This window comes from Pseudophryne corroboree, chromosome 3, assembly GCF_028390025.1.
Source record: "Pseudophryne corroboree isolate aPseCor3 chromosome 3, aPseCor3.hap2, whole genome shotgun sequence".
Taxonomy (NCBI): Eukaryota; Metazoa; Chordata; class Amphibia; order Anura; family Myobatrachidae; genus Pseudophryne; species Pseudophryne corroboree.
In genome coordinates, this window is record NC_086446.1 from 714659135 (window position 1) to 714671476 (window position 12342).

Consider the following 12342-nt stretch of genomic DNA (forward strand, 5'->3'; position numbering starts at 1 on the left):
AATGATGAACTATTCAGTTATCAAAAAGAGGAACTTGTGGGTAAGCCATGTCTGATAGAGCAAAAAAGAGGAACTTGTGGGTAAGCCATGTCTGAGAGATAGAGAAAAGGAAAAGAACAAGACCGTTATCAGGAAGAGGACACAGCCCTGAGGTTAAACTGTAAACTCCTCTGAGCCTTTTCACACAAGTATAAATATATGTATGTAAGAACAATAAAGCAGAACTCAGATTGAATACACCAGGCAGTGTGTGATCATTTGATTTCTCCAGCATGCTGCACGGCATTTAAAATTCTGTTCACAGGTGATTCTGAATACAAAAGACAGGCTGTTGTTGGAGTCCTCTCAGAGAAGGCTGAGGCTAAAGGAGGTCTACCTCCAACACAGCGTTTCCATACGGAACTTGGAAGTATAGGCCGGATAGACCCATAAGGTTTCGGGACTACAAACAGGGTCAAGTAGTATCCTCTGCCCCACTGGGACAGGGGTATTGGCACTACCACTCCTGTATCAAGGAGGAAACTCACAACCAGGTGTAGAGCTTGCGCCTTCAACGGGTCCGAAGGGATAACCGTTGTTCGGAACTGGCGAGGGGGACATCTCTTGAAAGAGACTGCGTACCCTTGAAAGACGATTTCTCGCACCCATGAGTCTGTAGTGGTCTTTAACCAGACCTGGGTGAATTGCAGAAGTCGGCCTCACACCCTGGAATCGCTCAGGGGGAGACCCGCCCCTTCATGCAGCAGTCTTGAGTTGTTTGAAAGCAGGATTGTTTTGCTTTGGGCTTAGTGGTTTTGGGAGCACGAGATTGTCTCGGGTATGCCTGACCTTTTACTTTCCCTTGAGGTCGAAAGGAACGAAAAGTGGTACCTTTTGCCTTCTGTGCAGAAGGACTAGTATTCGGGAGAAATGCAGTCTTAGCAGCCGCTAAGTCAGTTACAATCTTATTCAGATCCTCCCCAAATAGTATGTCTTCCTTAAAAGGGAGTACCTCCAAGGTCTCTTTGGAGTCCAGATCCACCTTCCATGACCTCAACCACAGAATTCGGCAAACCAGGATGGACATAGTCGACGCCTTGGCCGCCATTACACATGCCTCAGAGGACGCCTCCTGAATATAATGGGAGGCAGTGGTAATATGAGACAGATATTGTCTGGTAGTGTCAGATAAATCCTGAGGCAGCTCATCCTCTATTGCCTGAACCCATGCTTCAATTCCTTTTGCGGCCCAGGAGGCCACTATAGTGGATCTATGTACAGCACCTGTAAGGGAGTAAATACACTTCAGGCATCCCTCCACACGCTTATCTGTCAGTTCCTTCAGTGAGGTGACAGTGGTGACAGGCAGAGTAGATGACACCACAAGACGGGTGACATGGGAGTGGATTTTCCCACTTGTTACATAACTCATCGGAGATAGGATAACGAGCTAGCATCTTTTTAGACAGGGATAATTTATTTCCTAGAGAAGACTAGGGTTCCTGACGTTTGTCTACTAAATGGTCAGAATGTGGTAAGACTACTTTAGCTACCTTCTGACGTTTAAATTTATCAGGTTTCTTAGACGCAGTAGTGGGATCCACTTCATCATCGATTTTTAGAATCAGCTTAATAGCCTCCACTAGGTCAGGGACATCAACTTGCATTGTAGTTTCCTCGTCAGAAGCAACAGTGTCTGATGGGTCAGTATACTCCCCATCCTCATCGGAAGTATCATCTGAGATATTAGTGGATTGTGAGAAGGAGGCGGCCCGCTTAGATGACCCCTTGACTGCAGAGGGACGTGGGGTAGGTTTTTGTCTAACCAAAGATTGATTCAATTGTTGTGTCTAGGTAGACAGAGTATCCACCCAGGGCCGATTCACCATAGAGTCAATATGTGGCTGCAATGGCACAGAAGGTCCCATAGGGGGCGTAAGGCATGTCACAAGCATATTAAGCATATTTGAGAACGCCGCTCAAGGTGGCTCCTGATTGGCTACAGGAGCAGCGGGCTGACTGGGAGATGTATGGCACATATTACACAGACCATCAATCAAAGCTTCCCCCTCAGACAAATCCTTTGCGCATGTGCTGCATGATGCAGGAGCGTCCGTGGATTTCCCGCCCTTTGCGTTAGACTTTTTAGCGAATGTAACCACAGAGCGCATGAGTACGATACAGCCAGACAGAGTACAGTACCTGCGAATAAATCCCCTAGTATGTGACAGCGTACACAGTACACAACACCAGCGTCTAAATCCGGTACTATGTGACTGTGTACACAGTACACAACACCAGTGAATAAATCCGGTATGATGTGACTGAGTACACAGTAGAATACTCTTAGCGGTAAATACTGTGCAGCATTATATATGAGACCCTGACGCACCTAGTCCTAGGGTACAGAATACAGCGATAGATACAGCTGAGATACACTGAAAGTGAAAATCACACAGCAGATGCAGGCACACACAGTCACAGTGACAATGCAGATAATTATTCTAGTCAGACAATAAAACTGCACTGGACTAATATATATATATATAAAACAATGCGCGGTCTGAGACCAGAAGTATATATCAGAATAATCGTACAATATATTCTGGCAGAGGTACACTTGTTCTTAATTAGCGCTGTCTTAAAATGACATGTAGAATCCTTAAGTGTCTGTAGAATCACGGCACTGATAAATCAGGCGGATTTACAGAGGAGATCTTTCCCTGCAGTCCCGGAGACCAGTCGCAGCTACAGTGATAAGATGGCACCCAGCGTCTCAGTCAGGGAGTGAGGGAGAGCGTGAGGCAGCTACAGGGCGGGAACACCAGCAGTAGATGGCGCCTGGAGCTGGGGGAGGGGCTACAGGTCAAGTGTCTTATCCCCTATTCTGGTCCTCACCACCGTGTACTATGGAGGCTTATTAAACTGGATAATGTACTATCCGACCTGTGCTCCCATGCCCTGGTGGATATATTGGGGTCCCTGCTCGGCCACAGTGTTCACGCCAGCGTCTCGGCCCATCTCCTTAGACAGCGATCAGAACGCAAATTAATGGCGGGTCCCGCCTAGGGGACCCTATTACCCCCTCCCTTAGTAGCGCCACACGATCCAGGCAGCGCTGGCAACAAAAATCTTGGGGCTCGGTACAGTGATATCTCTGGGGCCCCCTCAGATTTTATATATATATATATATATATATATATAAACTTGCTCTGGTGTCCTCAGTATCACACTAAACAGAGGCAGTGTTACTTACATACATCCACACTTCTGCGGCACTCAGGAGAAAAGGACAGTAAGGCAGGTCTCCTGGTCAACGTTTCAATGATCAGCTCATTTTCGTAAGGACAAAGAACAAATAATAACTCACCATATTTAAAGTGTTCTCCCTCACCATTTTAGCGCCTCCTGATGACATCACCAAGGTGCAAAGGTGCACCCATCACCATAGTTACATTGTGCAGCTTCAATATGCAACAATAAAGTATATATATATTAAAGTGCAACAGAGTTTGCTGCGCTATATAAGAAACTGTTTTTTTTCTATATACCGTAAATATATTTATACACATATATAAATATGTATACCTCTCCTTCCTCCCTCACAGTCTGTGTCTCCCAGCTCCCTCACCCCATCCCAAAGGAGTGTAGTATGGGTGACCGGCGGTCTCCTGACCGCCGGTCACCTTACCGACGCCGGGATCCCGGCAGCATACCGACGCCGGGATCCCGGCGGGGAGCGGCGAGTGCAGCAAGCCCCTTGCGGGCTCGCTGCGCTCGCCACGCTGCGCTCGCCACGCTGCGGGCTCGGTGGCGACCTGCGGTCACCACGGGTTCTATTCCCACTCTATGGGTGTCGTGGACACCCACGAGTGGAAATAGTCCCTGTTGGTCGGCATGCCGACCATCGGGATAGTGAGCCGTCGGGCTCACGGAGGAGGTCATGTGACTGTCGGTCAGCCGACCGGCGGTCACATGACTACCACCCATCCCAAAGCCCTCACCAATACACTCTTACCCTGGGGAGAGACTCACTCACACCCCACAAGAAGAGGCTGGCACAGGGAACAGGAATCCTGGCCAGCGGTGCTGCTGCGATGTCCCGTAACTGCCTGTAACAGTGGGGCCCCTCTGATCCTTGGGGCCCGGTACAGGTGTCCCCTTTGACCCCCCCTGTCGCCGGCCCTGGATCCAGGACAGCATCTGCGGTGGTGTGCCTAGGAACTGGAGCGTCTCCGCCGCAAGTACCCGGGAACAGAGCCAGCGGGAGTATGCAACGCCGCTGGGGAGGTGATGGAGGCGCAACACAAAATGACATATGAAGTGCTGCAGCCCTTGAAGTCTTCTAAACAGCTTTTTCAGGGCTGCCTTGCGCAGCCCCCCGTGTCAAGTGACCTGCTTCATGCGGGTACCAACTCTAAAACTGAGCTCACAGTGCCTGGAGGCGGGGTTATGTAGAGGAGGCCCCGCAATGCATCCTGGGACAATCTAAAGCTTTAGCCTGTTGGTGCCTCTGGATCAAGATCCATCTCTACACCTCAATGTTTTCCCTGTGGAACCCAGTGTACACCGCTGCAGAAATTAATGGTGTAGGAGGAGCGGATGGACTATAGACTGTTTCACTTTGCACAGTTCTAACTAAGGTACATGTGACAAATTCAATATAACATTAACAATGAGATATGGTACTCACAGCCAGAGAGAGTTCCTGCCCTGTGTGATGACGCCTGTGAACTTAGTCAGTCTTCTGGCATCGATCTCCAACCATTGTTGTAGATCATTTCTCCCGGCACACCAAGCCCCATCGTAAAGGTCATTCTCATTTACCCCCGCCTGCATGGAAACAAATACACGACTTTTCACAACGACTTTACAACAACTTTTCACAACGTTAACCATCCCGATTCATGCGAAAGAGCAATTTGCACTATATACAAGGAAACCTTTGCTGGGTCATGTCAACAGCCAAAGTCCTGGCTGGCCCACACCTGTACGTTTACATCTTCAATTTTATTTCACACGTGGCTATGCACATGAAAAAAACACACTAATATGAGTTTGTGGCACCATTCCCGTTTTAAAATGTTCAAACACAGTTTATAATTGTAGAGTGCATCTGCACCTATTTTATTATTATTTTTATTTATATGGCGCCACAAGGGATCCGCAGCGCCCATTACATGGCACATAAACAAATGATCAAACCAAGAAAGAAACACTTACAGTTTGAGACAATATAGGGCAAGTAGAAGGTATAGACAGAAAACGAGGGTTAGGTGCCATCAAAGGGAGTACTGAGTATAAAATAGAGTAAGTAATACCCCTTTCAGACAGAAAATGAAATTACCGGGTGAAGCAGTTTCACCCGGTAATTTCATAAAACACGTGGGTCCTTTTTCTGTGTGAAAGGGTCAACCCGAGTTGTAATTCCCGGGACTTCGACCCTGGAATTTACAAGGGTCGGAGACACGGGAATTATGACACGGGGTTGACACCTTCACACAGACAAAATACCCGTGTTGATCTGCAAATTACTGGGTCGAAATTCTCGACCTGGTAATTTGCATGTCTGTATGAAAGGGGGGGGGTCAGGCAGGTCCCGGCAAAACAATCTGGCACTGATGATGTAAACTATGACATTAAGGCTCCATCTCACATCACTAGAAGTAGAAGCAGGATTTGTGAGCTAACCTACTCTCCCAGGAGTGCAGGGTGACTTCCCATAATTCCAGAGTCTCCCGGATATTCTGGGAGAGTAGTAAGCACTGTTACAGTCCTCTCACTCAGTTTATACCTTAGCTACTACCTGACGGTCAAGAGGTAACATACTGGGGCCAATTCAATTGTGGCACGCGCCACCTACTGGCCATCTGAAGAAATGGGCAGCTAAACCCGGAGCTGTCAGGTGCCTTAACTGGTAATAGGTGTCTGATCGGAGCAACAATTGAATAGCTCCTATAGATGCCCATTACTATAGATGGCCAGCAGGGGATGCAGAAAACAGTTGAATCGGACCCACTGAATTGAACAGAAAGGAAAAACGTATATTTATTTTGTGTTTCAGGAGTAATGTGTTTAAGGCTAAATCCATGTGGAAAGCCTAAGAGGTTTAATTACAATAGGGGATGTCAGGGATCCCATTATGTATCCCTGAGTTTACACTCTGACTATGGTTACAGGCAGGGCTGTTTCTAGTCAATTTGGCTCCCAGTGCGTGATTTAAAAATGCGCCCCCCCCCCCCCCTGCCCCCATTGACAGAACAAAAAAATACGCCCCCCCATAGATATAAAAAGTAAAAGGTATGCGCGCGGCAAAGGGGGCGTGACCTCGATAAACTGGGCGTGGGCTCTGTAAAATGGGTGTGGCCACGTATGACAAGACTACCTTACACCATAGTTTTTGACCTTGCACCGACAGATCACGGCGAGCACAGGAAAAAAAATATATATATATATTATGCCATACATCGCAATGCTCTTGATACATTAAATCCCCATTTTACACATTACGGCAGGCAAGAGTCCCCATTTTACAAATTAAGGCAGGCAAGAGTTCCCATTTTACACATTAAGGCAGGCAAGAGCCCTCATTTTACACATGATGGCAGGCAAGAGTCCCCATTTTACAGATGATGGCAGGCAAGAGTCCCCAATTTACACATTCCGGCAGGTGGGGGGGGGGGGGAGAGAGAGGCTGACTCACGTTTGAAGCGGTTCTTCCCGCTCTACGGCCGCCTCTCCCTCGTCTTCGCGGCGCCGCCCCTTGCCGCAGCTTGGCTCCCCCTCCTCCCGAGTACCCAGCTTGGGGACGGAGTTTCGCGGAATTACGCAACTGCGTCGTGATGTCACAACGCATCCGCGTCATTCCGCAAAACTCTGCCCCCCGAGCTGGGTACTCGGGAGGAGGGGGGATTCAAAGAGCACAAGAAGTGCCACGGCAGGCGCCCCGTGCGGTTGTACTGCTCGCCCGCCGCAAAAAACGGCCCTGGTTACAGGTGATAATCCGATTCCCCCTGACCAGTACTACACTAACGTCAGGACTTCTATTGCCCAGATCCCAATGTCCTAATGTAGTTGAATATAATACACTGAATATTCTATCACTCTGCCCGTTATAACATATACCTCTCTACTGCCACCACCTGTGGCCACAAGTCATCTAACACTCTATCACAATTGCGCAGGCTCGATGACACAAACTACCACTCAGTTGGTCTCCCCCTGCTCATAGCAACGCATACAGTAATAGTTATAGCATAGCCAAAGCGATCTAATAGCTTCTGGAGCACTCGTTTATGAAAATAGACTAATTAGGCAACATTTTGTTTACAAAGGCAGTGCAATGATTGGTTATAAGAATGATATAAAGAAAAAATGGTTACGTATTACATAAACAAACATTTGTTTCATTTTCAAAATAAGAGAATCTATCCCTCAAGTCTGAATGGCCCCATACACTACAGTGATATGTCGGAGGCTGAAGTCGGTGGCGATTTCCCTTGAACTCTCCCGGGAGCTTCCCGGGGGTGGTTCCATATGATTCCTATGACTTGGTACAGTTTGCATGCGATATATCGTATGCGATCCCAGCCATGCCTGCGGGAACCGACACATCACGAGTGCAGCACTAACGATCTAGGGGAGCAGATCAAACCCTCACGGGAACGCGCATCGGATCGGATAGGAAACACATCCAAAATGCCCGATTTCACCCGATATATTGACCCGAATGCCCGAAATTGGATGAAATCGGGCATTATCGTTCTAGTGTATGGGGCCCTTGACATCGAACAAATGGCACCCATACAATTTATCACTTGTTCACCCTTCCATAGTGAGGTCATGACCAAGTCCCTGAGGACTGGCTGATCAGTTAGTAATCTAGGGTCCATACTAGAACCACCCAAGTAACTTTTAACTTAATTACAAATTACCATACATCATTTTCCCTGTGTAATAGCTACATGATATAGCCAGATAAAATATGGTATTTCACATTATGTAAGCTATACAATACAATGAATATCAACAAGATGTTTCTGGGAAGTGTAATTTGTTAGATACTGTAACTTATTTCTCCCCTCCCATACATCTTAGTGACTCCCAATCACATTTGTCCAGCATACAGACTTCAAATATATTTCTATGATTTTGGGAACCCTACAGTAGGTGTAATAGACTTATCAATTTGTAGTCAGAAAAAGATATGGAGAGACTTTGATGTCTGCTTATAGTCTGAATACCCTTTTAGTCAGACAGGTGTTTGTTTTACCCCTTGTTCTGTTAGGAGCCAAGTAGGCAGACAGTGATGAAAGGCTTTGTTTTCTATCGTAGTGTCCATGTAATTGCTTTACCCTGCTCACATGATACTATAATTTATTTATACACATACAAATGAAACTACAGCAGGCCACCTCAGGCTTCCTTAGTGTCAGTAAAGCTCCTATTGATCTGTGTGAGCCAAATTTTAACAGTAAATCAAAAGAACATAAGAAAAGGCATTCAGATTACCTGCGCACAATGGGCCTAAGTCAGACCTGATCGCAGCAGCAAAATCTTTCTCTAATGAGCAACACCAAGGGAGTCATTCTGACCCAATCGCGTGCTGCAGTTTATCGCAGTGGTGCGATCAGGTCAAAACTGCGCATGACAGACGGCCGGAGGCAGAGGCGGTCGCTGGGTGGGGGGAAGGCGCAGTCCAGCCAACGCAGGCGGGGCTGGACCGCGCGGGGCCGGACCGTGCGGGGGGCGGGCCGCAGCGGCTGCGTAACATCACACGCAGCCGCTGCGGGTCGGGGAGCAATGAGAATCTCCCGGCCAGCACGCTAAAGCTGCACTGGTCGGGGGCTACTCCTAAAGTGCAAAAGCATCGCCGCTGTGCAATGCTTTTGCACTTCTGCGGGGGGAGGGGTGGCGGCACTGACATGCGGGGCAGGATAGCCCTGTGCTGGGCTTCCCCCTGCATGTCTATGGTCATGATCATAGCCCTGCAAAATTTTGCAGGGCTACGATCAACTCGGAATCACTCCCCATGTTCACTGCAGGTGGGGCTTGTTTGTGACGTCAAACCAGGAACTAAACGGACCAAGCTGATCGCAATCTAGGAGTAGGTCTGCAGCTACTCAGAAACTGCAAGAAAATATTTAGTAGCAGTTCTGCTAATCTTTCGTTCGCAATTCTGACCCCCCATGACCTTACATTTACAAATCACAGTGCACATATAGGGGTATATTTACTAAGCTCCCGATTTTAACCGAGATGCCGTTTTTTCTTCAAAGTGTCATCTCGGTAATTTACTAAGCAAAAATCACGGCAGTGATGAGGGCATTCGTAATATTTTGGAAGTCCTAGGGAAAAATCACGAATCAATACACCATCGGTCAAATACGCCTGCAATTTGGTAGAAATTGGGAATTTACTAAAAAGTGCAAATCACAAACACTGCCGACAATAGCCAAACACTGCCGTGCAGAAATACAATTCGTAAAAAAGTGCTAAAAAAAAACAGACCTGCTTTTTTATCCCGTGTTTGGATAGGCATGCAGGGATCCATGAGATCCGTGCATGTTTATCAGTGGGAAGAAGGGGTGGCAAATGTTTTTTTTTTTTTTTTTAAATGCGTGGGGTCCCCCCTCCTAAACCAAACCAGCCTCGGGCTCTTTGAGCCGGCCCTGGTTGCAAAAATATGGGGGAAAAATTGACAGGGGTTCCCCCATATTTAAACAACCAGCACCGGGCTCTGCGCCTGGTCCTGGTTCCAAAAATACGGGGGACAAAAAGCGTAGGGGTCCCCCGTATTTTTGAAACCAGCACCGGGCTCCACTAGCTGGACAGATAATGCCACAGCCGGGGGTCACTTTTATGCAGCGCCCTGCGGCCGTGGCATTAAATACCCAACTAGTCACCCCTGGCCGGGGTACCCTGGAGGAGTGGGAACCCCTTAAATCAAGGGGTCCCCCCCCTCCAGCCACCCAAGGGCCAGGGGTGAAGCCCGAGGCTGTCCCCCCCCATCCAATGGGCTGCGGATGGGGGGCTGATAGCCTTTGTTGAAAGTTATGAATATTGTTTTTAGTAGCAGTACTACAAGTCCCAGCAAGCCTCCCCCGCAAGCTGGTACTTGGAGAACCACAAGTACCAGCATGCGGCGGAAAACCGGGGCCGCTGGTACCTGTAGTACTACTACTAAAAAAATACCACAATAAAGACATAACACACACACCTTGAAAGTATAACTTTAATGCATACATACACACCACCATATACACATACTTACCTTATGTTCACACGAGGGTCGGTCCTCTTCTCCATGTAGAATCCATGGTGTACCTGTTGAAAAAATTCTACTCACCAAATCCAGTGTAGAGGGCTCCTCGGGTAATCCATTTGTAATCCACGTACTTGTAAAAATAAAAAAACGGACACCCGACCTCGAACTGAAAGGGGCCCCATGTTTTCACATGGGACCCCTTTCCCCGAATGCCAGAAACCCCCTCTGACTTATGTCTAAGAGGGTTTCTTCAGCCAATCAGGGAGCGCCACGTTGTGGCACCCTCCTGATCAGCTGTGTGCTCCTGTACTGTCTGACAGGCGGCACACGGCAGTGTTACAATGTAGCGCCTATGCGCTCCATTGTAACCAATGGTGGGAACTTTGTGGTCAGCGGTGAGTGGTGGGAACTTTGTGGTCAGCGGTGAGGTTACTTTTGGTCACCCGCTGACCACAAAGTTCCCACCATTGGTTACAATGTAGCGCATAGGCGCTACATTGTAACACTGCCGTGTGCCGCCTGTCAGACAGTACAGGAGCACACAGCCGATCAGGAGGGTGCCACAACGTGGCGCTCCCTGATTGGCTGAAGAAACCCTCTTAGACATAAGTCAGGGGGGGTTTCTGGCATTCGGGGAAAGGGGTCCCATGTGAAAACATGGGGCCCCTTTCAGTTCGAGGTCGGGTGTCCGTTTTTTTATTTTTACAAGTACGTGGATTACAAATGGATTACCCGAGGAGCCCTCTACACTGGATTTGGTGAGTAGAATTTTTTCAACAGGTACACCATGGATTCTACATGGAGAAGAGGACCGACCCTCGTGTGAACATAAGGTAAGTATGTGTATATGGTGGTGTGTATGTATGCATTAAAGTTATACTTTCAAGGTGTGTGTGTTATGTCTTTATTGGGGTATTTTTTTAGTAGTAGTACTACAGGTACCAGCAGGCCCGGTTTTCCGCCGCATGCTGGTACTTGTGGTTCTCCAAGTACCAGCTTGCGGGGAGGCTTGCTGGGACTTGTAGTACTGCTACTAAAAACAATATTCATAACTTTCAACAAAGGCTATCAGCCCCCCATCCGCAGCCCATTGGATGGGGGGGACAGCCTCGGGCTTCACCCCTGGCCCTTGGGTGGCTGGAGGGGGGGACCCCTTGATTTAAGGGGTTCCCACTCCTCCAGGGTACCCCGGCCAGGGGTGACTAGTTGGGTATTTAATACCACGGCCGCAGGGCGCTGTATAAAAGTGACCCCCGGCTGTGGCATTATCTGTCCAGCTAGTGGAGCCCGGTGCTGGTTTCAAAAATACGGGGGACCCCTACGCTTTTTGTCCCCCGTATTTTTGGAACCAGGACCAGGCGCAGAGCCCGGTGCTGGTTGTTTAAATATGGGGGAACCCCTGTCAATTTTTTTCCCATATTTTTGCAACCAGGGCCGGCTCAAAGAGCCCGAGGCTGGTTTGGCTTAGGAGGGGGGACCCCACGCAATTTTTTTTTAAAGTTTAAACATTTTTTTTATTTTTTAAAAGGTGCACAATGAAGCCCAGCACGGATCTCTCAGATCCGGCCGAGATTCATTGTATTAAAGTCGGCAGTGTTTTAAAAGTCACTCACGTAAAACACTGCCTAAAAAAACGAATGACATTGACATCGGAAAAACTGAAAATGCAGAATACGGCAGCTTAGTAAATTAGTCGTAATAAATTCAAAATGTTGCATATTTACACTTTCGATGTCATTCGTGATTGAACTTTGACCTCAAACGGAAAATTACGAATGTTAGTAAATTTACCCCACAGTATACACTTATCATTTAAGCAATAGTTGAATTAATATTAATGGAAGATTTTTTATCTCTGCTATACCCTGACTGTCACAGGGGTGTTTTGCTATTGAACGCATTCCCTTTTCAGTCGCACTGCTGGCCGCAGAGTGATTGACGTGAAGCGGGCGTTTCTGGGTGTCAACTGACCGTTTTCAGGGAGGCGTGCCAGGAAAAATGCAGGCGTGGCTGGCCGAACACAGGGCATGTTTGTGACGTCAAATCCGGAACTGAATGGGCTGAAGTGATCGCAAGCGCTGAGTAGGTCTGAAGCT

The 12342-nt window shown here is 48.0% G+C and overlaps 1 protein-coding gene across 1 annotated transcript in view; it reads right to left on the reverse strand.

The window, feature by feature from the left end:
* Positions 1-12342, reverse strand: part of CPXM2 (carboxypeptidase X, M14 family member 2) — a 224261-nt gene that overhangs the window by 117798 nt on the left and 94121 nt on the right. Inside the window, exon 5 of the mRNA XM_063962140.1 lies at positions 4673-4812. Within this exon, the coding sequence (XP_063818210.1) occupies positions 4673-4812 (140 nt within the window). The remainder of the gene's footprint in view (positions 1-4672; positions 4813-12342) is intronic.